At 30.5% G+C, this 27,279-nt stretch overlaps 1 protein-coding gene across 1 annotated transcript; it reads right to left on the bottom strand.

Moving 5' to 3' along the window:
- Window positions 1–1,790: 1,790 nt before the first annotated feature.
- Xpc (DNA repair protein complementing XP-C cells homolog) lies at window positions 1,791–26,649 on the bottom strand. Its single transcript, XM_075378620.1, has 7 exons — window positions 26,506–26,649; window positions 15,819–18,017; window positions 11,892–12,133; window positions 9,004–9,229; window positions 6,667–6,835; window positions 4,922–5,076; window positions 1,791–2,523 (listed from the first exon to the last, which is right to left on the bottom strand). Exons 2-7 carry the CDS (start codon window positions 17,811–17,813, stop codon window positions 2,347–2,349), a joined length of 2,964 nt encoding a protein of 987 aa, XP_075234735.1. The 5' UTR covers window positions 17,814–18,017; window positions 26,506–26,649; the 3' UTR covers window positions 1,791–2,346.
- Window positions 26,650–27,279: the final 630 nt, after the last annotated feature.

Below are 27,279 nucleotides of genomic sequence, written 5' to 3' on the forward strand. Positions count from 1 at the left end.
CAAAATTATGATTTCAATTTTTAGACAAACATCATTCAATTGTTTTAATAATTTATATATAATGTGATCAAAACTGAAAATATTTTTTTTTTAATGAAAATTAAAAAAGTTTCTGCTTGTCAAACCAGAAACTTAAAAAAATTTGTACTTTTTTTGTAGGTATGTATTAAACAAATTCATATAAGATTTTTATGTTAGTAAAATAGTAATACACATTATATTATCTAAAATGTGTGGTTTATTCTGAGCCAACTATTCCCGACAAATGTGAGTACATTCTCTAACGGGAAAAAGACTGATAGCGCCAATAACTTTGAAAGTGAACGACCAGCGAATACAATCCAAAAATAGTTTAAAATACCTTGGGGTTAAAATTGACTAGGGATGAAAATTTACTTAGCATATCCAGGTGAGCAGCATCAGAGCTGAAAAAAAAGTTAAATCATAAATCTATTGATGACATCATATGAAGCGCTGTGTGTACTTGCATCGGCACCTCCAATCAAACTGCAGCTGTTGGTAAGGATGGACATTTTTATAGAAGTAAGCAAACATGAAGTGAGAGCAAAGATCATGACTAGCTGGATTGAATGATGGAAAACAGGAGAAGTCGCATTGTGGACTAAAAGAATAATTATGATTTATCTGCATGGAATGGTAGGAAACATGGAGAAGTTAACTTCTATACCTCCTAAATGATTACTGAACATCGGAATTTTGAATTTTACCTGAATAGAATTGGGAGAAGGGACAGCCCTAATTGCATGTTCTGCTCTAAAAAAGACTCGATGGAACATACCATGTTCAGATGTCCGATGTGGGAGGTCCAGCGGGCTCAGCAGGTATGTCATCCAGTATTCTGATGGAATATATGTTGGCATCAGCTGAGCAATAGAAATTAACAGATGACTTTTTGACGAAGTATTACGATTAAAGGATCAAGAAAGAAGGAACAGGGGATTTTAGTACAGGGAAGGGAGGACTGCCCCAACCGCAAGGGCTGGCATGCTTAGCTTGTCAGTACCAATGAATGGTTGGAGACTCCATGAAAGGTAGTAGGAAAATGAAGACTTGATACCAGTGGGGGTGTTTTGGCACACCCCACTAGTGGGCAAGATAAAAAAGAAAAAGATCTGACTGGCGAGCCAATCTACCACGCTGGACTTACAGCTGGTAGGTGGGGAGGCTAGTTTGAGTAAACAAACACTCCTCTGGGTGGAGTTAAACCTACCAGTTGGATCAACCCAGAGGAACAGAGGGAAAAAATTAAAAACTCACTAAGAATAAGATAAAACTTTTTGAAAAAAGCTTACAAAACAGGCCTTAAATGGCTTCCAATTTTTTTCACTTCCTTTGAGAAAATGCCTGGAACCAGTGGCCAGTACTTTTTAATAAACACTAGGCATTGGCAAAACTTTTTATAATTGCCTTAGCACTAAAAAGTTTAAAGTTCATTTGGATGAAAGAAACACAATATGACCTGGAACGACTGAACATTTCAGAAGAAGAAATCAAGAACAGAAGGAATTTAGAAATAAGGAAATTGAACAAGAGCAAAAACAAGAAATGACAGGAAGAAAATTGATGAAGGAAAGGAAGAAACATAGTGAACGAATGAAGAGGTTTTAGGAAGTAAAGAAAAGAGAAGTAGGAAGTAAAGCCATGACATGCTCTCCTTAAGAGAAATAATAATTACAATAATATATATAAACAGCTGTTAAAGGTTAAATACTTTCATAGGTATTGTTAATAAACAAGTTTTGTTTTATAATCTTATATTCTGTGAAAAAAGTCATGAAATTTTTTCAATTTTAGTTTTTTGACAAACTTCTTAAGCCTTAGAACAACATGTTATATTATTTTGAGTAAAGATATACACAAAATTGAAACATTAGGTAATGTTTCAACATTTAGAGTTTTGTCTTTTACAATAACTTAAGAATAACACTACTATTAACAAACTAATATTTGCATGTTATTTTCATCTTATTATCTATTCTTTTTTATAGTCTCAAAGACTTGTTTTAAATTTAGCAAAAAAAAAAAAACCCAGTGAATGTTCTCATAACATATAATGGTTTAAACAAGCAAAACAACTTGATGAGTATATAAGTAAATGATAATCACAAAAATAAAGAACTAAATTAAAATAAGTTACTTAAAGGGCAACTTAAACTAAGTTACTGAAACATTTTAAATGCTTAACATACCGTGTTACCATTTTAACCATTCACAAAAGAAAAAAATGGTAAAGCATGCTTCTAACTTATAAATATATCTTTTAAGTAATGAAGTAAAAAAAAAAATACAAATTCATTGAAAAAAATATAATGACCCCCAATGAGATTACTTTGTCCTCTTTTTAGTGGATTTCCCCTTTGGTTTCACTTCCGGCACTGCTTCAAAACCATAACGAAGCTTTAATCTTTCCCTGATTAAAAGACCTTTTATAAGTCGTTTCCAGTTTCCATATACCCTTTGTTCAACTTTTTCTTTGGCGCGCTTAACCGAATCATCTATATCCTAAAAATAAATAAATAAATAAATAAATAAATCAACACATTTACAATACTGAATAAATTCTACATACAAACGGTGCAATTAAGAAAATCCAAAACTAGCCCAATAAGAAATATATATATATACTACTATAGTAGTTTTGCAGCAGTATGTGAGTGGTATTGTTCCAAGTATAAGGACCTGTGTTATATAAATTTTTGTGAATATGTGTACTAATAAATTTCCAATATCCATTATAGTCTGCAAGGTAGAAAAAAAAACATTAAAATCGGTGTAAAACTTGGGAAATCCATGTAAAACGTTTGAAATTATCCAGCTGGTCTGCAGTAGTAAACCAATGGGGCCCATCAAGATATTTAAATTGACTGTCATATTTCAAAGAAGGCATAGAACATCACTGAAGATTAAAGAGAGATGGAAAAAATGTTCACAAGCAAAAAAAGAATGAGACAGCTAGTGTATAAGAACTGTTGGATCACCAAAAAGCAAACATTTCTGACATCACTGAATAAAATTCTACATAATTTTTATAAATGTTTAGTAACATAACCCCCTAATTTTAAGGGCATCCAGACAACCCAGTCATCCATCCTAACAAGGAGACTGCTTCTATGGGGATGGTAGACAAACTAAAATCAATTTTTTTTTTTTTTTTTAAATTTATTTGGATCACACTTTGTATATGTATGTGTGTGCATGGCATGCATACACATTGGTAAGTCTACCAAATAACTGTAGAAATATCACATGAATTATTTATACATTATAACCAGGACGAAGTCCAATATATATATATATATATATTAAAATTCTAAAATACCATACTAGTGAAATAAATCTCAGAAGTTCAAAAAATTCAGAAGTTATTTAAAAGATCATGCTGTTATAATAATACAGGTCTATTACATATACGCTTTTAAGACATACATATTTTAAAATGATAAATAATGATTATTAATTTATTCATATACACTTTGCCTCTTATACAGAATGTAGTAGTTTGTATTGTACCAAACAACGTGCTTAAGCATACATTATTGTCTAACAATAGAATGATAAAAATGGCTAACAAAAGACAAAAATGATTAGCAAATAAAATGAAAGAATAACTCTCACAATTTTTCCTTCAACATTCAATGTAAGCACCTTTTATCAAATGGTACACATCCAACCAATAGGGGGGTTCAACCTCTACTTTAATTAGCATGATTGGAGTAATAGAAGCGACAGCTCCTTCAATTATACGCCTTAAATCAAGTAGATCAGTAAGTAACACAGGTACACACATAAGATCATTTTTAAAACCCTACAAACAAGCTCTGTCATCAGATCCTTGTTGATGGATCTGAACATCATTCAACTGATTCTGTACAGAATTATGCCAGTGGGAAGGCACACCATCTTGTTGCCAAATAACATTCACTAGTCCATCTTGCAGTTGAGGAGAGCCATGTTCACAGCATATCTGAATAAGTAACTCCTGTTACATTTTTTTCAGTGATAAAGAACTTGCCTCTCAGGATATTATTGTACAGAAAACATTTAATTTTGGAAAGTCTCTTTTGCATTGTAATAGTTCATGCAGATTTTCTGACCCACAGATATAGACATTATGCATATTAACTTTTCCACTAACATGCAATATTAACTCATGACTAACCACAATATGATCAAGAATTTCGATCATCTTCACTTTACACTGCAAATTTTAATCACAAAGCAGACGTGCCGAGTGTAGTTGGTAAACTTGAAAGCCTCAAACAGCTGTTTGAACATATAGTTGTATGAACATATATGCAAGAATTTCCCTTAAAACATTCCACAGCTATCATCACTGGCATCACTAAATTGCTTCTGCTCCCTTTTTAACGGATTTTCTAAGACTATGCAGAAAAGATTTCCTGACTCATTTAACATTTTCTTCAAACATCCTTGTAGTCCCATATTCTTTCCTTTACACAGACATCCGGTCATTTCATGCCATGGAAGAATACTATTATCACTTTGAAGGATCACAATTAAACTTTCTATGTGGTTACACATTTAGCAAACTGCAAAACCTGAAAAGAATGCTTTCTCTTCCGGAATTGCCATCTTTGATAGTCAAGCTATCAAGCAAAATGATAAAGAATCAACCTAAGGGAACTAAAACAGTTTCTTTTGCTCTTTCATTCTACTTTAAATCAACACTGTACACCTCATTCAAGATACATTATAACAAATCAAAACCAAGATATCCATTTTTGTTCACCTTGCGTTGTGCGTGTGTATATATATATACATAGAATATATATATGTATGTGTATATATATATATATATATATATATATATACACACACATTGGAATTTGACAAAAATTGAATGGATTAAATTCTGATAACATATAATATATATATATACCTGATTCCAAGCATCAAGAAGTGAATCTTTAAATTCTTCACAAACAATAAACCCATCCATAACTGGATGACTACTCCCACTATGAAAATCCCAACCAACAACTGCCGGTGCACAATCTATATTTAACTTCTTTGCAACCCTGTTTAATCCTGGCACTGAAAACAAAAACAATAATGTATGTAAAATAAATTCCCACAAAATATGAAAACATTTTTAAAAAATAAACTTAAAATTATTTTATAAATGACAACTTTAACCTTTTCAGATCATGTAGCCTTGGAACTGGTTATGTACGGCATCAGTTTTAAAACGCTGTTACAAAATGATTTTATATGGCATCTAAGTCAGTTATTTTTTTTTATATTCACAAAGGAATCAGTTTTATTACACAATTTGAATGACATTTATATCATGTAAAATGTTTTATTTATACTACAAAGAATATGACCATTTTTTTCTCAGAAATGTGCTTGTGTGTGTGTGTGTGTGTGTGACTTGTGTATTATAATTGCTATGAGGATTACGGATTAATTTATTATTTACAAAAATAGCATATCTTACTAGCAACATATCGATGTATTGAAACACATAATAAATTATGATATACGGTGCACAAAAAGAAAAAAGGAATTTGTGGTCATAAATACTTCAATTTTACTTGAGGTCTATAAATTTCTTTTCTGACAAATAATATCGGTAAACATGTAACAATATCGATGCGTAATGAACAATAGTATTCAGTAAAAATGTTTTTTTGTCAATCTGAATAGCCTTTTCAGTGGTGGGAATTTTTATAAAACGTAGTTTTCTGAATCTACTTTCACTTATACTAACATATGTTACTAATCTGTGATTTATGACATGGGTTTTTCATCATATTTGCCCAATTTTCAACCGATTTGCTTATAAGTATTATTTTTAAAATCAGCAAACTATGTTTCACAAACACAAAGAAAAAAAAAATTTCGCTAATAAAAAATGCGGTAGAAACGTGCAAAAAAATTCTGCCATTAAATTATTGTAATTTTTGTACTGTTTCAATTTTTTTGTTGTTACAGGCATAAAAAATATCCAATCGTAACAGTTTTATTTTGTCAGAATCTGTTAAAAATCTTTAATATACTGTAATTTTTTTCACAAGAGGGTAGCATAAGACTGTGAAGGGAGGCAAGCAAATACCAACATATTTTTGCAGAGCGCTAATCAGCCGCGGAACATTGTGATGGGGAAAGGTTAAAAACAAAAAAATAATACTTTTCTCACTTCTTTAAGTTTGAATTTAAAAGTCACTACCAAACTAAAAACAGTTACCAACCCTTTATTTTAGTGTACAGTTAAGTAGAAATTTAAGTGCAAATTAAAAAAGTTTTCTTTTGTTTTAGTAAATTAATTTTATTAATATTTATAAGTTTACTTTATTTAAATTTTTTAGTCAAGATATTAAACAAAGATGGTTCATTTAGTTATCACTCAGATAAAAAAAATATTCTTGATATTTTAAATACACGACTGCAATTTAAATTAAACATCAACAACTGAATTAAAAATCTGTAAAATAGACCTCTGTATTATATAATGGTAATCGCCTAACAAAGTGAATAATTACATTTTTTTATCTTTGTAATAAAATTAATCAACTAAATTTCTCTAACAACAGAAAATAATTCCATTATCCATTATAGATTGAGACAGATGATTTCCTTTCTGATCATTCATTGTATCGGGTAGGAAGAAAAAGTACTTACACTGTAGGTGGACAGTTCCAGCTGGCAGCATACAAGGCTTATATAATTCCACATTGCCATATTCATTACGCGGTACTTTACCATCAACAGCAGGAGGAGGAATATAATCTGTAACTTGCCAATAACCAAATAAATGAAGAGGAAGATCTTTTATCACTTGTCCAGTCATCTGTATTAAAAAAGCAATATACACAAATTCATAATAATCTAAATTTTTATACTAGCAATCAATTCAGAGTATAAATTTTAGGCATTTCCAAAAAAATGTCATTGCAAATCATGGGTGCAATATGAGTGGTTGCTAATGATAATGAATAAATTATATTTAAAAAACTTTTTAATTAATTTTCTTCATAAGAAAAGAAATTTTATTCTAATCCAAAATATATATAATTTCAACATAAACAACAGGTATTTTACGTACAGGCTACACCTTGATTTTAAACAAAGGATTTAAGGCAAAATGAGCAACCATGACTTATTTCAGATCAGGATCCAAGATCTCTTGGACCTGATATCTTGGATGTGCTGTGGTTCCTTGATATATCTAGCACCCACCTTTCATGATTTCTTTACCTCTGATTTCCTTTACTTTTTCGAATTTATTGGTATAGTGTAAAGTCCAACTAAATCTACAATAGATGTGAAAACCTGTGAAACCAACAAAATCTAGGTATGATCTTACACTTGTTAAAATAATCTCAATTTCCAAGCTGCCATTACCTAAGACATGTCTCAAACAATACAACGACAGTGTTAATCCTAATAAAAGAACATGGTCATTCAAATCCAATTAACTTTAACTTAATGATTAAAACTTCAATCAATCTTATTGTATCATTCGTCTATGATCCTTCACTAAGGCTTAACAGATCAAGTCTCAAGAAAGTTATTAGTTTTAAAACTTGAGATAGTGTAATCAGGTTTTATTTCATTTATGAACTATGAAACTACAAAGAAAACCCCATTACACCTAGTACAATGAGGTCATTTTTTTCAAGAATTTGAAGGGTTTCAATACGAAAGAAATTTAATTTTTGCAGTTTTCCTCTTTCCAGATGTAGGATCTGTGCTATTATATCTGAGACGGCACACTTTTAAAGATGTTTTGGTTAACTTATAGACTAAGGCCACAAGTGCAGTGATGATTTTTAATATCACATTACTATTTTGTTATTGTTGTATTCTTGTTAATGTGAACTATTTCAGTCCACACTCTATGTGTGACTTATCACCCAAAAAAAAAAATCATGATTTTCATCAATATGGATTTTTTTCAGCCATGCAAGTGCAGTTGTAATAATAATAACAAAAAGTAAAAGAACAAAGCACTACCTGGTTCATCTATTATGGAACAAGAGATTCCTTAAAGAAAGATTTTACTGAATGTTTTACAAATCGCAATTTCATACCAAGAAATTCTTTTATATACTTCCATTACTATTGAGGCCTGCTATTATTTATCATAACACAATTATTCATTATTAATTCAACTGAAATGAGACTTACTGTAACTTTAACATAAGTGTTATTAAATTAAAAAAATAAATTTACAGGATTATTCTGTTGAATAATATTCTAATAATTTAAATACTTATTTACTGTTACCTGTATTATTTTCACTCTCCATTAAATAAGTAATTTGAATTAATTTTAAAAATAACTACTAACTTACTACTTTACTTTTAGCAGTTATTTAGTAAGTGAAACAAAATAAATCTGATAAAAATACATTCTGAAGCAAAAAAACCACTGCTAAGTTTTCAATCCAAAAATAAATCATTCACTATAACCTTGATAAATAAGGTAATATGTTAAACAATTTTTTTAAATTGTTTCATGTTTTTTATTGATTAATTGTTTATAAATATTTAACTGGTGCAACAATTCATTATTTCCTAACAATTATATATCTTTTTTTTTTCTTCTTTTTTTTTTGACTCTCCTCCCCTGGGCCGGTCGGTCCCCGACTGGTTGGTATTGTGGCACCCAGGGGAGTGCCTAACAATTATATTAATTTAACAATATTTTACTATTATAAAACAAAGAAATAAAAATTTAATTTTTACTTTTAAAAAAGTACCGAACAAGACTGGCAAGCGAAACAGTAAAAAAAAAAAACAAGCACAGTATAGTGAAATTATGAATTAATTATACGAAGTAAAGCTCGTTTGGATTTCATCAATGTTTTTATTCTGAAATAATGATATAGTCTATATTAAAATTTATGACTGCTGAAGATATACACACCCCAAAAAAAAAAAAAAACTATTCAAATATAATGAAATAAATCAATTATCATAAAGAAAAAATTAACGTTATAAAATACAAAAATACCTTATCATACTTTGGTCTAGCTTTAACAATTTTGTAAGGTTCTTCACCAATACGGACACACTTAGCTTCTTTAATCCACGATTCACGTGTATGTAATTCAACAACACAAGTTCTACTATAAACTGGCTCATTTTTAATGAAACCAACTGTTGGTGCATCTGGTGGATAGATTGCTTGAAATTTTAATAGATGTCTTTTCAAAGCATATAATGGATGATTTTTAAATCTGAAACATAATTTAAAATTAAAAAAATATGATGTAGGTATCTCATGACTTCCTTGTTAAGTCTATTAAAATACATAAACACATTTTTTAAAATGAAAAGTACATAAAATTTTATTTCATTAATAACTTTGATATTTTTTTCATTTTATTTTTAATTTTTTATTGTTATTATTGAACTATTATCGTAAAATGTTTTTTTACAATCACTGGTTAATAATTATTAATAAATCAATATATTTAAATTTAAAAAAAAGGAGATGAAATCTGATTCGAACAGATATACCTTCCCCTTGTAAGATACAAATATTTCATTAATTAAAATTTTGTTTGACAATAACTGGAACCAATGAAAATAAGTAACACTTATGATACATCATTAAAAACTTCTCAATGAGGGCTTATTACTGCAGTTAAGAAAAAGTCCAAAATCGAAATTCTTTGGTTCATGGGCTTTTTTGGACACTTTTGATAGCAATGAAAAAGAGAGGTGCACAACTAGATGTTACAACAGTCCTAAACCCAAAATTTCAACTTCCTATGGCTAATCGTTTTTGAGTTATGCAAGATACATATGTATGTATGTACATATATATGTACATACATACGTACGTACGTACAGATGTCACGCCAAAACTAGTTAAGATGAATTCAGGGATGGTCAAAATGGATATTTCTGTTGAAATCTGAAAATCTAAATTTTTTGCGATCACAATACTTCCTTTAGGAAGTAAAAAACGATAAATTGTTAAACCTTAGCTGACAAAACATTAATTACAAATGAAAATTTACATTTTAAAAATAATTAAAAAAAAAAAAAATCTGTTATAAATAATATTTTCAAATGTTTGTGGTGGTAGCACAATAAAAAAATTCAATGGAATAAACATTTCCATCCATAAGGGTCGTTAAGGGTTGATGATAACAAAAATGTCAACTGGGTAACCATCTATAATGATCACGAACAGTTTAGACCGACTTGTCAATCTACAGTGGAAGATGAAAAAAACCATTGAGCATATTCAAAGAGATAGAAAAAAGTCTGTAAAAAAATAATATCAAAACTTGTATGTCAATGGGAGGTTACTACAGTGTTCTTCATAATAATTTAAAATAAATACGTCATGTTAGTCGAAACATAGTTCCAAAAATAACGCTAAAAAATTGATTGGTGCTGAGTAAAGTACTATAACGCTGCATACGAGCTGTGAGACATTGAGATGTTTCATTAAGCATGAAACATTTCTGGATCAACCATATTCTTTTGATTACCAACTGATTTTTACATGACTCCTAATTTGAAATCTACTGTAAATGGTTCATCAAATACTGCAAATTAGATCATCACATGAACAACAAAAAAAGGACGTAGATGCTTAAGGAAACTACTTTAAAAAATTTAACTTTGGTTTTACGGAATGACTGGTTTGACCAATAGGCACCTCAGCTTCTAGTTTGGCTTTTGTGCAATCCTCCAACAAAAGTAAAGGAAAGTTCTTGGACAGTTATACATGCACAGAGGGTTGCTATTCTACTGGGCCTCAATAAAGAAGCAGCTACGTAGCCAGATACTAGAAGATGCCAACAGCATGTTGACAGTTGAGAGCCCAATTGCCCAATTATTTTAATCTTTTTTTGTTTGATATATCACCACATAAGCTTGAAGCTTTGTGTGTGGGATATGGGAATGAAATTTTTTAGCGTTGTAGCATATGAAAAATGCCATGCTTGACCAGGATTCAAACGCAGGACTTCCGGATGAAAGGCTGAGATGCTATCACTCCACCACGGAGATCAGCAATTGTACTTATCCAAGGAAGAAGGAATAAAAGATATGGAAAGGAGTGGGGAAAAAGAAGGGTGATAAACCCACAGAGTCTGCCTCTGATTATGATAGTCTTGCCACCATATCTATCTTTGAAAGAAATATAATTTTAATTTTTTAATGTACCCAGTTTTTTTAAAAATATATGTATATCAGGAAATTTGATAAGCAGTCTTGAAAATATCCGAACAATGCAAAATGCATACATTTAACACCAAGTATTCATAAACAATGCATCCAATACATCAATAAGAAAAAACAAATAGGAAAAATATTAAAGAATCATTAATTTTGATAACTCTTTTTTTTTTACAGTAGTTTTTTAATATTTACTCCCTAGATACATACTTTTTTTCTTTTTCCTGTTTAGCCTCCGGTAACTACCGTTTAGATAATACTTCAGAGGATGATATGTATGAGTGTAAATGAAATGTAGTCTTGTACGTTCTCAGTTCGACCATTCCTGAGATGTGTGGTTAATTGAAACCCAACCACCAAAGAACACCGGTATCCATGATCTAGTATTCAAATCTAAGTAAAAATAACTGGCTTTACAAGGACTTGAACTCTCGACTTCCAAATCAGCTGATTTGGGAAGACGTGTTCACCACTAGACCAACCCAGTGGGTTTAGATATGTACTTTAGAAAAAGATTACACACGACAAAATTTTTAATAGCTTTTCTTGATAAACCATTTTTACCAAAAAAGCTTTTTTATTTAGCTTTTTTTGGTAAACTAAAAAGTTAAAATCTAGTAACAAATATGAACTGGAAACTGAAATGATGCAAATTCAGCTATTAATGCAAAATAAGATAAAATAAACAAACATCAAACATACTCAGAAATAGAAGATGGCAATGGTTGATCTTCCAGCTGTTTATCCAGCTCTTCATCCTCCTCTCTATTCCTTGCATTACGTGGAGCTGCAAATGGTCTCATTGTTTCATCCCACCAATCCGGTTCAATTCTCATCTTTTTTGTAATGGTCATCCAATGTGGAACATAACGGCGTGTTAAATCTTTTACTGCATTATCATTATCCCAACCTAAGACATATGTAACCGGATGTGTTGCAGAACCCTAAAATGAAGTTTAATCTATTACTTTAAAATGTAATAATTATACATACATACAGTTGAACTTCCATATAAAGAACAAATATCTACATTTAGCAAAATTTTTGGGAGAATGGTGAAATTGTGCCATTATTACAATACAAATTGTCTCTACTTAGTGAAGTCAAATCTCTATATAAGAAAGTTTTTTGCTGTAAATACTGTATACATATTGTGTATAATAAATGAAAATAACAAAAAAAGTAAATTGGATAAAAATAACGAATAAGTATTGTATTCTGTTTATGTAGGCCTACATTATTTTTTGTCAATTAGTGTACTGTATGAACGACAGGAAGCTGCTGGTGTTGGTACGTCGGCAATTAAAATTGCTTCATTCCTTTCTTATCTTTGTCTTATGGTACTGGAAAATTAAGCCTAATGCAAAAGTGAATTGCTATTCAGTCCTAATCTTCATACTGTAAAATACAGATCTAGTGGTTTAGTTTTGTTCCAGAAGTGTTTTTGGGTAATTTTGTTTTCTTAATGTGCATATGGTAGTAGTACGTTGCATTTTTTTGTTGTTTTGAGTTCCATACATCACCGTGTTGTTTTTTCAAAGTACTATTCAGTGAATCAGTGTATACCATGTATTGGTGTTATTGTATATGCGATTTGTCAAAAATGTCTAAAAAAAAGTGTTAAAGTATCAAAGAAAAATGCAAATAATCGATGAAGATAAAAAAGTAGCTAAGTAAAAAGACACAGCCATTTTTTTGGTATACTGGCGAATTCTCTTTCCACAATATTAAAAAATGAAGATAATATTACAAACAAGCAGAAAATTAAGACAATAATAGAAAGATATTTAAGTCTTGTATTTATGATGATATTGATGAGACTTTAATCAAATGGTTAATTATAGTTTGTGAAAAAAATTTACCAGTATCAGGAACTATTAAAGAAAAGACTTTAGAATTCACCAAAACATTAGACTGTCCTGATTTTCAAGCTAGTACTAGTTGGCTTGACAAGTTTAAATTATGGCATGCTCTTGTACAAAAGGTTTTATGTGGCAAAAGTGCTGATGTAAAAGAAGAAGAATTTTATAACACGAAAGGAACATACAACTTGCCTAACCTACTGCATGACTACAATGAAAATGATATTTTTAATGCCAATGAGACGAGGCTATTTTATAAATTCCTTCCAGACAAAATGTTAGCTTTCAAGAATGAAAAATGTTTTGGTGGAAAGTACAGCAAAGAGAGGGTTACTGTAATGGTAGCTGAATGTTAGTGGGGTTCTTTAAGGGAACTAGGACCAACTTTCGCTCTGATTAACACTTTTAGTGGGAAAGTTGTTGTAGTTGTTAGTTTTGCCTCGAATCCAAGACATTCAATGAAATTGGCTCATTAATGGTTAGAACTAGGTGCGGGGTCTTCATTCTGCGGTTAGGCTTCTAGCTTAGTTCCTGAGGGCGACGTGGTAGCTGCAGGTGTCTGTTGTCTTCTTCTGAAGGCATAAACTTAAAAACTATCTCGGGGTGAATTTATTGATGCAGATGTCCCTCGGGGCATCTGCATCTGTGGCATCTCCGCAGGGGCCTGAACTGAACGCTGTGGTGCGCAATCAGTTTGAGGGCGAGAAGATGTCCTCCGTTAAAGCCACTACTGGCTAGGAACGGAGGGGATGGTGTAGCGACCTGACACACTACGAGGCGTGATCTTCTCCCCTCGGGGGGGAATCAAGATGTAATGGTAGCTGCCAACAAGGCTGGTTCTGAGTAGCTAAAATTCTAGTAATTGGAAAGTCTCAGCAACCTCATTTTCGCTGAAAAATCATTAGGGACAGATTACAATTACAACAGAAAAGCTACAATGATAACTGAAATTTATACAACATGGTTAACAGCAATTGATGAGATGTCGAGGCAAAAACGTAAAATTCTTTTACATAATGATAACTGCCCGACCCACTCCTCCATGTAAATGTAAACATGTTATCTATAACTGTTGTTTAATTTCTGCCAGATATGACTTCAAAACTGCAACAGGGCCAGGATATAATTAAAAATTTTAAAGTTCAATATAGAAAATGAATTCTAATGAAGTTTTTAAAGCATCGATGACAATGTTCCAGTTAAAAATTTAATAACTTTAAAAGAATGTACAACTGAAATATCTACATCATGGTCTCATGATGTAACCCCCAAAACAATTTCAAAATGTTTTAAAAAAGCCGGGTTAAATAAGAATGAGACAGTAACAGCTAACAATAACAATGATTTTACAACTGAAGTTGTAAATGAATTCAAAATTCCAGAATTTCTTACCAATAACTGGGGTAAATTCCAAAGCAACACAGTTAGATAAATACCAAATGATTGATAATGGAATAGTGGCAGCAGTGTCCCAAATGAGGAAATAGTCAGAGACCTAGTTGCAAAAAACTAGTGGATCCACAAATTGAAGATGACACAGATGAAACACATGGTGTAAGAACCGTTAAGCCTACAAATGATGAATTATTGCGATCATTAATAAAAAGTGGCCTTCATTCATTTGAAAATGTACCAGATATTATGTTTAATTGCTTGAATAATTTAGAATTTTTTTTTGAAAATAGAATTATCTAAGTTAACAAAACAGTTCAAACAAGAATTACAGACTTCTTTTTAGCAAGTTGTTTTATAGACTTTTAACAAATTGTACTCATTAGTTTAATGTGTTTATTAATTTTTTACTGTTTTTTATTTTATTGTCAATTTAAAAAAAACTATTGGATTAATATGCTGTACATTTTTTATTAAAAGAAAAGAAAGACAATTACAGTACAGTATACAAATATAGAACTTATAACTTAGTTTTTATATACAGTACATATTTTTTGAAAATTTCTTTATGTAAATAAAATTACAGTACTGCAGTATTATTACTGCAATAATCTATTTTACGAATTTTCCATTTTATTGTTTGGTGGTATTTTGTAATACAGAAGTTTTACTGTTATATGTGTATATATATATTTAAGACAACACAATTTAACCAGAACTACACTACAACTAATAGTTTGAATATTTTTTCCAGGGCATGTAATTTCAAGGTATGGAAATCAATTTGCAAGTGAAGTCTTAAGATACTTTTTTTTTTTTCAAAAGTTTACCCTACTGAACTATGAAATGTCCAACAGATAAAGGAACTAATTATTGCTGATTGCTGAGAAATAAATATTTATTCAAATATCATGGATAATGTTTTCCGCAAAACAAATGACAGCGTTTTTTGCTGATGCAGCCATTTAATCCAAGTCTTTTTAATAAAAAAGTGATTCCTGTACATTAGATTTAAAAAAAATTCTATTATGATCCTTTATTCTTCTTTTATATAACCTGTTTCATTAAATAGATTTGAAAACTGTTACATTCTACTGTGATATCGAATATAGACTAATACGCAAGTTATATCTCTTTGTAACTGTACAAAACAAAAAAAATAAATGAAATTTATTAAATATTACTGATGTAAAGCTGCTAATTATCACAAATAGATTAAAACAATCATGTACAAAATAAATATTAAAAACTAAGAAGAAAACATAATATTAACAATTACATAACCTGAAACAGCTACAAATGTAAACTCCCAAATTCAAAACGCAATGCATTTTTAAACTATATGAAAATAAATTAAAAAATAAATAATACTCACATATAAATGCTGAGCACAATGTATTTTACCACTAACTAAATCAACTGATATCCATTTTTCTTCAGCTTCTAAATACACTTCAGCCCATTCATCAGTGGCATTTTTCTTTTTTTTCTTTGTCAGAATATTTTTATTATCATTATCGCTATCATCAGAAGAAAGAACTCTTCGATCAATTACATCACTACCATGACGATTACTAGTTTTATTATCAGTAACTTTACTTTTTCTTCCTTTTTTTTTTCTATTAATTTCAAAATCACTATCACTTTTACTATTTTCATCTTCTTCATCGGATTCTATCATTTCAACTTTTTCTTCCACTTTAGTTATTTTATTATTACTTTTTTTAATATTAGTTATTTTATTATCATTTGGTTGTCTTCTTCTGGAATTATTTTTTTTATCATTATTAGATGTTGAAGCTATATTTTTGTTATCTTCTTCATTTTTATTTTTTTTATTAATAGTATTCTTTGTAAAATATTTTGAAGAATTTCTTTTTGTTTCTTTTTTATCTTTTTTTTTATCTTCATCATAATTATCAGTTGATTTTTTATCTCTTTTTTTATCATTAGTATTAGATGTACTGGCAATATAATTACTTACAGTAAAAAGTTCGTTTTGTGGTGGTTTTAATGGTACTGGTCGTAAATTAATTAATAATCTACATGTTAAACCCAATGAACGAACAATACATACAAACAGCAATGCTAAATGCTTTTTGGAATATGTTACTTGTTTATTAAATTGCTCTTTTAATAGCATTAATAGATCATCTTGTTTATTTTTAATCGCGTTGGATTTCTTATTATCGCTGTTAACATCAACAAGTTTAATTTTATTTACAAACCATTCAACAAATTGCTCTAAATAATTTAAATCGCATCGTTTTGGTGGATAACAATGTTTTGAAGGAATTAATGATAACGCGATACAAAGAAGTTCTGAAGAATTTAATAAATTATTAACATAATTGCCATGTGCAATCCAACATAATAAATGTACTTTATGAGCAAATACTTGATTATCTTTTTTTATTAGATTAAATCGCCGTTTTATTGCAGCTTCAATATCATGTTTCTTTTTTTCTTTTGAACATTTTTTTACACCGGGTAATTCGATAGTTACTTGTATACCTTTACTTCCATCATTATCTTCTTTTTTAATATTATCTTCAGTGTCATCATAATCTGTATTATTATAATCATCATTATTTGATGTACCTTCACCTAATTTTAATAAATCCATTACATTTAAATCTTTGGTTTCTTTATTAGTATTATCAATTTTTAATTTTTTATTATTCAATTTACTTGATGTTCTACATTTTCTTTCACGAATTACAGGCGATGATTTCTCTTTTTTATTATCATTTTTTAATGTTGCAACCGATTTAATTAATTCCTGCCGTTCTATTATCTGTGTAAAATCAAAATAATCACTCGTTTCCATTTTGATATTATTATCATTATTATCACTTAAATTATCATCTTCATTTTTTTTAATGGAGCTATTAATTTTTTTAAAATCCCCTAATTCTTCTAATGATAATGGAGCTCTTTCAAATTCATCTGAACTACTATCTGTTTCAATATTATGACCACTGCTAACTGATTTTTCTTTATTAAATAAACTTTTTGACTTCAACACTTTATCTGTTTTATTAAACTTATCACTGATATTCTTTATTCTATTTATAGATAATTTATGATTAGATTTGAAAAATTTTGATTCCGTCGCATTATCTTCATTATCTGAATCACTTTCACCGTTATCATTTGGTCTATAATCGCTATCTTGATCTGTATCATCTAAAGATTCTTCAAAATCATCTATTTCTTCTTCACTTTTATCAATTCCATCATCTTCTTCATCATCATTCGATTTTACATTATCCAAACTTATCTTTTTCCTTTTATTACTATTATTTACATTAATGGATGATGTTGATTTTGCACGTTTACTTGAATTTCTTCTATTAATCATACTCATAGCAAAAATATAAAATTCGATTTGATTACTGTTAAAATAAAAACTTAACAAAATTAAAATCCTTTATTTAGAAATAGATTTTAACTCATTTTATAAATATTCCTTTTTTCTTTTGCTTAAAAACTGTATGTATTTTACACAAATGAATATAAATGATGAAAAAACTTATAAAAATATATCAATCAGGTACTCGACTGTAGAAATCTAAAAAAAAGACAAAGAAAAATTAAAGTTAGATTTTTTACAATACAATAAATAATCAAAAAATTAAAATAATTAACAAGTATCTGTAATACTTTTTTTATGAAATAATACTTTAACAACATATTACAATTTATAACTATTTTCCATTGATGAATAAACATTAATGTACTCATAACTTACATCACATTTATGGCACAAGAGGCTTTTAAAATTACAAATATATTTGTATATCTCTTACAGACTTGCATCTCACATACATGAAGTAGATCATAGCACCACACAATAATACAGTATCTTTTGCTGAACCATTCAGCACTTCTTTATAATTTTTCATGTCCTATGTATGTACTTCAAGTGTCCAAATTTATGAAATTAAAGCAGTGATAAACTTAAAATCTGCAAAACCTTCAGTTATTAAGTGTCAATGTTTCAAATATTCACCATAAATAAATAGTTATTCTGTCACTAATATATGCTGTCACTTACTTTGGCAAATAATGCTAAAAAAGTATTTTCAACACATATCCAATCAAAAATTATAAATCTACACTTATAGAAAAAGTTACTTGTAAATCTGCATGATTATATTCTCAAGTTGCATGTAGAAATTAATGACAAGAGTAACACTAATAAATTTTTAAGAATTTAATAATTTATTTGCATAATCACCATGTAGAATCAAACTTAAAAAATGAACTTTATAAGCTAATACTTGATTGTCTACACATGCCAGGCGAGTGATTCTTAAACTAATTTTATTTGTGGAAGCAAAGCAAGTGATGACAAAATAATTGAAGCAATTAACAATTATCCTCTTATTATATAAATATGGCTGAGAAAATTATATGTCCACCTATTATTAGATTATTTATTAAATTGTCTTTTGATTTCGCCACTTGCCATGAAGTCTATGAAGATTTCTTCTTCGACAGCTGAGAGCCCTTCGGGAGAATTTTGAAATGGATCCCTAACCTACTCGTAACTTGCTACCAATCTGTCGACAAGAAAATACTTTTTAAAATTCTTTGCCAGCATGGCTAAATGATTTTCAATGGTTAAAAAAAACAACTTTCACATATTGTTCTTCAGCCTTTAAGTTTTAACACATTCATCGACATTTGCTAACATTTCTAGGTAATCTTGCTTTAAATTTCTGCTCCACAATTCCAATTTTCTACAAAAAGCATTAACTTTATCACTCACATCCAACATACAAGTATTTGCTCCTAGTTAATAGATATGAGTATTTGAAGATTCTAGGTATTTAGTTTCTCGAATACATTGTACAAGTAGCTCAATTACATCACAAATAAATTATCTCTAAACTTCTCGGCTTCCAATCTGTTTTCCTCTTCTAGATAAAAGGTGATTTCATCTCTTAGTTCATAAACACAGTGCAAACATTTCCCACATGATAACCATTTTGCCTTGCAATAAAATAGTAACACTGAACATACTACACCCATGTTTTTACAAACTGCAGAAAAGATTCTTTTTTAGGGGTCTCATTCTTATAGAATTTACTATGGTTACAACTGTCATTAGTGCAATATTCACCAGGATGCTTCTTTGGAAGCCAGAGCTTCTCTGTGGATCATGCAATGTGTCCAGACACACTATGGAGATTTTTGTTTTACAAGTGCTTGTATACTTTGGAATCTTCCAGCCATTGAACGAGCACCATCAGTGCATATTCTAAAGCAATATTTCCGCACTATGTCCGACTCATTTAAGATAGCAAATAATGCAAGTGCTGTTGCTTTGAGTTCAATTGGTTTGCAGAAAAGTAGTTCTTCTACTGCTAACATGCCATCACAAAATTAAACATAGGTAATGAAATGAGCATTTTTATTGTTATATGTTGTCTCATTAGGCCGAATTGAAAACAATTTGTCACACAACTTCCCAAAAGCTGATGCTGTATATCATCAGCTACATCACCAATTCAACAGACACAGCATCATTTGATAGAGTATGGACTGTAATTGTTTGGCAAAATTATCTCCAAACATAGTTTTTACAATCTCAATTTCAGCTAGTAAAATAAGCTCTTCACCAATGGTGTGAGGCGGCTTTTTTCATAAAACTTTGTAACAGATAAATAAAGCTTTTTCATTCACAAATTTTAAAAAAAATGATGTTTGCTTTTCATATGATTTTAATTCGAAGAATTCTCAGGGTTTGGTAACATACTCATTATGAAGGTTTTCCAAATGTCGTTTAATTTTATTAGGTTTCATGCTGTCTGCTGCCAAAATTTTTGACCAAATAATACACAGGAGGCCTTCTTCTTCACTTACTTCAGTACTGGTAAACCCAAAATTTAAGTATTCTTGAGAATATTTTCTTGATTTTATTTTTGGAACCACACTTGTCTGTGCACTTTTGTTGATGCTTCACTTTCTCATCTAATGCTTGCTTACATCCACTTAAAAATTCATCCATGATTCTGTATAAATCTACTGCCATGAATGTTTAATACAGTGAATTGCAATTAACAAGCAAATTACAACATACACATTCACGATATATTAGATAGCGATAAAAGAATAGACTTGACTGAGACTGGCTGGAATTGAACGAGGTGCAGCATTTATAAATGTTTGTACAGATAGTCGTGCAGATGTTCCAGAATGTTCGAGACAAATTGGATCTTCTCATGAAGCCGCGAGAATGTCCAATATGGTGACATAAGACAGAGAGCAATAGAGGGGCATTGATTCTGGTTCTGTCAATGCAGCAGATCAGTGTTGCCAAATATCAATAAATTTACTTATTCTTGGTAAATTATAAAATTAAGGTCATAGTGTAGCTTTACCGTCAAAATACATTATTATCGTATACATTGTCATTGTATGAGAAGGGGGACACGATGAAAACTATGATTGAAAATTGGATCACAAATATTGAAAGATTGACAAATGCAGCACTAAATTTTGTAACAATACTACAATAAGGAGTTACATTTTTTTTCTTAATAAACATTGATAGTTCACGTTTTCCCAGTTTCAGTTCTTGAGTATGGGAAATTTTTGATGTCACACATTTAACAGTATGGAAAATAAAACAGTCTGGTTAAACTATTCATTTAAAAAATTAATGTCCTATTATAACATATAGACATACTACACTACATGTTCATAATATTATTTCTGCCTACACATAATAGTGACATCTTCATTTGTTTTTTTTACAGTTTTTAAAATTATCTGCATAGTCAGAAAAAAGTATTGTAAGTTCAAATAGTTTAAATTAGTAACTGTTAACTGTACTTGAAATATAAAATCCATTTCCCTAAAGTTTCTAATCACTGATCAGGTCAAATGTTTCCAACTTTTTCTGTAAATCCTCTTAACGGTAGATATGGAAACGCAGAAATTTGTTGCCTTTTCTCTAGCTTTACCCCTTTTAAAACAATATTGATATGCTGTTTCACTTGATTCTTTGTAAACATTTTAATAACCGATATAATAATTTCACACCCTTCAAAATTACTCTATTACTTTTTTAAATATCAGGAAAAGATTTTTGAAAGTATATGTTTGGAGTGTCGCTTTATATGGAAGTGAAACTTGGACGACCGGAGTACCTGAGAAGAAAAGATTAGAAGCTTTTGAAATGTGGTGCTATAGGAGAATGTTAAAAATCAGATGGGTGAATAAAGTGACAAATGAAGAGGTGTTGCGGCAAATAGATGAAGAACGAAGCATTTGGAAAAATATAGTTAAAAGAAGAGACAGACTTATAGGCCACATACTAAGGCATCCTGAAATAGTCGCTTTAATATTGGAAGGACAGGTAGAAGGAAAAAATTGTGTAGGCACGCCACATTTGGAATATGTAAAACAAATTGTTACGGATGTAGGATGTAGGGGGTATACCGAAATGAAACGACTAGCACTAGATAGGGAATATTGGAGAGCTGCATCAAATCAGTCAAATGACTGAAGACAAAAAAAAATTTTTTCATAAAGATTTTTTAAGTTAAAATATGATAAGAATAAAAATTAATTGAAGTTTAAAACAATAATAATAATAATAAATGCTTAACGGAACAAAGTATGAATAAATGGAACAAAACTTATATGATGCATTATGAGCACACTAACAATCACTAATTAAAAAAAATATATATCTGTCTAAAATTAATAAATTTTATTAATAATGTAATGAAATAAAATAATAATATATAGAGCGTTAATGCACATACAAATGCCATATGCTTCAAATGACAACTAAACAATATATTGTTGTATTGCTGATGACTGATAGTTTTCAGGAAATTGATGCTCTAAAACATTTTCAAGTGATAGAATCACCATACTTTTATTCCATCCCCTTGCCTCATCCAGCAATAGAGCTCAAGAATTGGTGTGATATAGTATATAATTACAAAACATATTATAAATTTCCGTTGAAAAAAAAAAAGGGTATGACTTTAATTTAAATTAAAATAAAAATTAAATAAATTTTTCTTACACAATTTATAACCCAACAAAAAAATAAAACTGCTCTTTTATTAATATGATCTAATGTCAATACATATTGTCTAAAATTTAACCACGTACTTTTTATTCAAGAGTTTCTTATAACTTTCCTAATATTATTAATCAGAATTAAACCCAACTGTAACAATTATTTGTTCTTTTTATACACAAACATTTTTAAAAATTAATCATACAGAAACGTTATGGAAAAAAAGGCAAATTCCCCATATAAGGCAGATTAAATAGCTTTTTCTCTAAATCTGGTTAATTATCGATTAGAAAGTCAACACGTCACATTCACTACAAATTTTTACAAATACTTTTATCAAATCTTTTTCTCTCATTGTAAAAAAAAAAAACTACTTGAAAATTGTATGAGAAGTACCATGTTCATATTAATTTATTGAATTTTTCCAGAAATTTGTAGCATCATGAATGGTGATTTCTATTTTAGAGATATGCTTTGTGATAAAAACAGAACTAGTGTTTTATGTTTTTTTAACATCATGTAAAAAAACAAAATTTATAAAATATGTTTTATATAAAAAAAAAATTATAAAATAAAACCCATAATATATGCAACATCCCAAAAAATGTAATTTTTTCCAAATCTGATACAGAATTTAATCTTGTTTTTTAAACAAAATTAAATAGGAAACACCATTAAATGTCTATCCACACTGTAAATTGAGCAGTTCTACAGCTCTACAGTGGCGGCTCACGTATAGGCACTATGAAACTGCAGCAACCCCTATTTCCACTTGTTACCACTAACATTTAATATAATGAGTTCTGTTTTCTTTAACTCTTTCTTTATACTTGTACAATATATAAACCTTAAGCTTAATGTCAGTAGCTATCCCCCAGTTTATGAAAAAGGGACAAAAATCATTGTATGGAACTGTGTGCTTCACAGTTCCAGCAGTGTGGTGTTTGGCTGTTGTGATATGCACACACAGGAAGCTGCACGCGAGGATGCAAGGGAGAGCACTGTTGCTGCTCCAAGTTCCAACCCTGGCATGCTGGTGGTAGGTAGTTTTTTTTTTTTTACTTCGCGTGTGTATGGAATGCTTCTTGTTCATTCCCTTTTCTAGTTTAGTCGGTAGAAGGAATATGAAAGTAGTTTAGTTGTTTTTTCTATAGTGATCAGAAGATGGTGAAAGCAAGAGCTCTTTGATTGCCAAATCAGTCCAAAAACACACTGGAAGGGCGAAAGAGAAGGTAGTTAGTAAAATCTAATTATGTATTTGTTTCTGTGTACATAGAAATTTAAATTAAGTACCATTGGATTATAGTATTTTTAAATGGATATTTCATTATTTATTCGGTTATACCAAATTCTTGAATGTGATAAAGTGTAAAATTAGATTATTATCCAGCTACCAGCTATTCCATTTGATTCATTTTTTCGGTTCATTTATTTTACAGAAAACTTTAACCATGGCCTTGAAAAGTCCCACAAAAACATTTTCTGGAGCAGCACCGCCATTACTTTTAGCTACGAACCACCACTGAGCTCTCAATTAAATATTAACATCCCAACCACATAGCGGAAGACACCTGCCTTGTGACGCTTCCTACATCTGGCCTCGTCCAGACATCTTGAATATCCTACATCGTTTCCCTCTGAACTAGCTAACTGAGTTCGCGGAAACACAAACCCCAAGCCTAATTCTACTTTTATTGAGCCAATTTCTAGTAAATGTCTCAAGATTCAAGGAAAATTTAACAACAATATACCACCAAAAAATGTTCACAACAACAAAATTTAGTACTAATTCCTTTAATGAACACAAATTAGTTCATACCCCAGATTTAAGTTAATTTATGGACTCCAGTCTGGTCTACAAGGGACAGGCTTCCTACTCCCACTCAGCTCCATCGCAGAGTCCCGCATGACATTTACTTGCTTTCAATCATCAAGATGCCACTACACCTCATGGCTGCATGGGATCCAGGCCCTCAGCAGTGCAGTCACCATCCCGCCAACAGTGTTGTGTGCTCATTCAAAACTGCCCTCATCAAAATGCCACTACACCTCACAGCTGCATGGTAACCCATGCCCATAGCAGTGCAGTTGCCATTCCACCACAGCTAAACAATAAAAAATAATCACCACTAATACTATCTAACCGTGGCTCGATGTCATTGCGCCTACCTCCAACTAATCAAACTGTCCAGGCAGTCCCTAGCCAGCCAGGGTGCTACTCTACTACACCCCTTCAGTCGCTCTGCTCAGGGCGAGGAAACGGAGGAAGTCAGCCACAATAGTCTGGTCTCTACGAGTTTCCAACTGACCCGCACATCAACGAATGAATCCACTTTCTTGAGTTCCCTAACAACTATGGTACGCTCAGCCTCGTACCGGGTACAGACATAAAGGACATGGTCTGTGGTGTCATCAACTCTACAGTCTGGGCACAAGCCCGAATCAACCAAACCAAACCTAGCCAAATTATCCCTAAAGGCACCATGTACTGAAAGGAATTAAGTTGCAACCAAACCAAACCTAGCCAAACTATCCCTAAAGGCAGCATGTACTGAAAGGAATTGAGTTGCATACCAATTGGGGGAAACCCAACTAATTGCTTGCAGCTCCCTAACATTCAGAAAGATACCATGCATATATCGACCTGTAGAAGAATCGTCCCACCTAACTTGCCAAGAGTTAAAACCTTGGTCTTCAATTTCTTGCATATGCCCTGAAGTAATAAGGCTTTCCTTCTTGGAGATGTACTGCTTGCTACGTTCCGTAGCTAGAATATCAAGGGGCTTATTACGGGCGATTACAGAGACTGCCTCTCTCGAGAAGTTCTGTAGCCACAGACAACAGCTAACAATAGAAGACGCTGGGCTTGCAAAAGAATATCCTTATAACATTGGAATTTCAGATGATCAGCCCAGACAGGAGCAGCGTACATCATAACTGCCTTACAGACACCTTTGTAAAAAATACACATGGTACGATAATTCAACCTCCAATCGGGATGAATGACTCTACAGACACCAAAGAAGGCATAGTAGCCTTCTTTGCAACAAACTGAAGGTACTCCTTGAATTGAAGCCTCTCATCAAGGATAACACCCAAATATTTCTTAACAGTAACATACCTAATCGGAAGGCCATCCATCACAACCCATGGTATTAAATATTAACAGAAATTGTCCCCAAGAAAAACTGAACATGGCAATGCTTAATTCTATTGTTTTTTGTAAACCATATTTAGCAAACATGCAATCAGCCATTAGTAAGGTATTTTAATACAAAGAGAATACCTTTGATGGGAAATGAAACACATAATATTAATTAATATAGCATGCTTATATATTAATCAAGCATGTTACACATTAATAGTTTAGCTGCATCATGCTAAATATTTTTCATACTCATACAGTTTCGATATTTAGATACTGATATCTAAACTATTGTGTATTAATTTGAAACAATACAAAAATTAGTTGCTGCTAAGGTAAATTTTTATTACAATTAGAATCATACTTTTCTTATATTACAATGGATGGCATGACATTAAACACTTTACTTTTTATCTACTGTAGTCTACGTTCCTCTGCTAAGTTGAAGCCCTAGTAAAAACGGAATTTTTGGTTTTCATAAATTTAAAAAACTATTACAATAGCAAATTTTGAGTTCTTTTGTACTCTAAATATAAGGTGTAAAATTCCTCTAGTGTAGGTGTAAATTTCCTCTAACTTTTTCACTTATCCCTATTTAATAATTTGATACACAGAGCTATGTCTCAACTTGGCTATCTGACAGTTAGTATTACAATAATTTTAAACTTGTAGCAAAATACATTAAACTGTTTTCTGCAAATAAAAAGAACACAACAAATTACTATTACAAACATATATCTGTTCGTTTTGTATTGTTAATTTTATAATTAACCTAACTATCCAATTACCGAATTATATTAAATAACAAAAGAATCTTTACAAAGTATATAGCATAATAATTATCATAACATTTTATTCATTTCGTACCTACAATAAATGACGTAACAATAACAGAAAAAAAACTGAAATACAGTTGAAAACACTTCAAACCTGAACGCCGTATAGGTACAAAAGCGGTACTCGTTAACTCATGACCTCGCACAATAATTTTAGTAAACAGAATTTAACTACAGCATTATCGATACTGTCCATGAAAATGGCGCCAATTACGGGATTCTGGCTTGCGGACCTTTTCGTAAAAGTAATAATGTTTCATATGGGTAGACAAATAATATGCCTAACAGCAAATTTTTCTTTAAATTGACAAGAACTGATAAAATTAAGGCCCTTTTTTTATGAATTTTCGTTAGTAATTTATAAACAATACCAGGATTTCCGGGACACTATTTTTAATTAGGAAATCGTAATATGCATAATTTGTGATTTGTATTATGCTTTCCAAGGGTTGAATCTATTTACAAATAAAATGGCAAGCTCACGATAAAAAACGTATATCTTAATTTGTCTTTTTCAGCACAGATCAACTACAGAAATTAATGGAATGCTGTACAAAATTCAGCTGTAGTTTTTGGTAGTGAATGTTCATGACGTATTTTTTTTGGAATCACAAGATTGTAGTGGCATGAAAGAAACATTTAATCACACGAAAGAATTACATTCAGTTAGAATCAACAAAAAATATATCTTTTAATAAATGTACTTCACTAATAATTTAGAAAATAAATTACTATTATTATTATTATATTAGCATAAAATAAAGTAGACAAAGGAAAAAAATACGATTAATTGTTGTAACGAGGG

Source organism: Lycorma delicatula, chromosome 11, assembly GCF_047948215.1.
Source record: "Lycorma delicatula isolate Av1 chromosome 11, ASM4794821v1, whole genome shotgun sequence".
In the NCBI taxonomy this organism is placed as follows: domain Eukaryota; kingdom Metazoa; phylum Arthropoda; class Insecta; order Hemiptera; family Fulgoridae; genus Lycorma; species Lycorma delicatula.

Coding starts and splice junctions, on each gene's coding strand:
- Xpc (XM_075378620.1), bottom strand. CDS start 17,813: ATGAGTATGATTAATAGAAGAAATTCAAGTAAACGTGCAAAATCAACA. Junction 12,134..15,818: donor ATTGTGCTCAGCATTTATAT/GTGAGTATTATT, acceptor ACTTCATTTTAG/GGTTCTGCAACACATCCGGT. Junction 2,524..4,921: donor TTCTTGATGCTTGGAATCAG/GTATATATATAT, acceptor ATTTATTTTTAG/GATATAGATGATTCGGTTAA.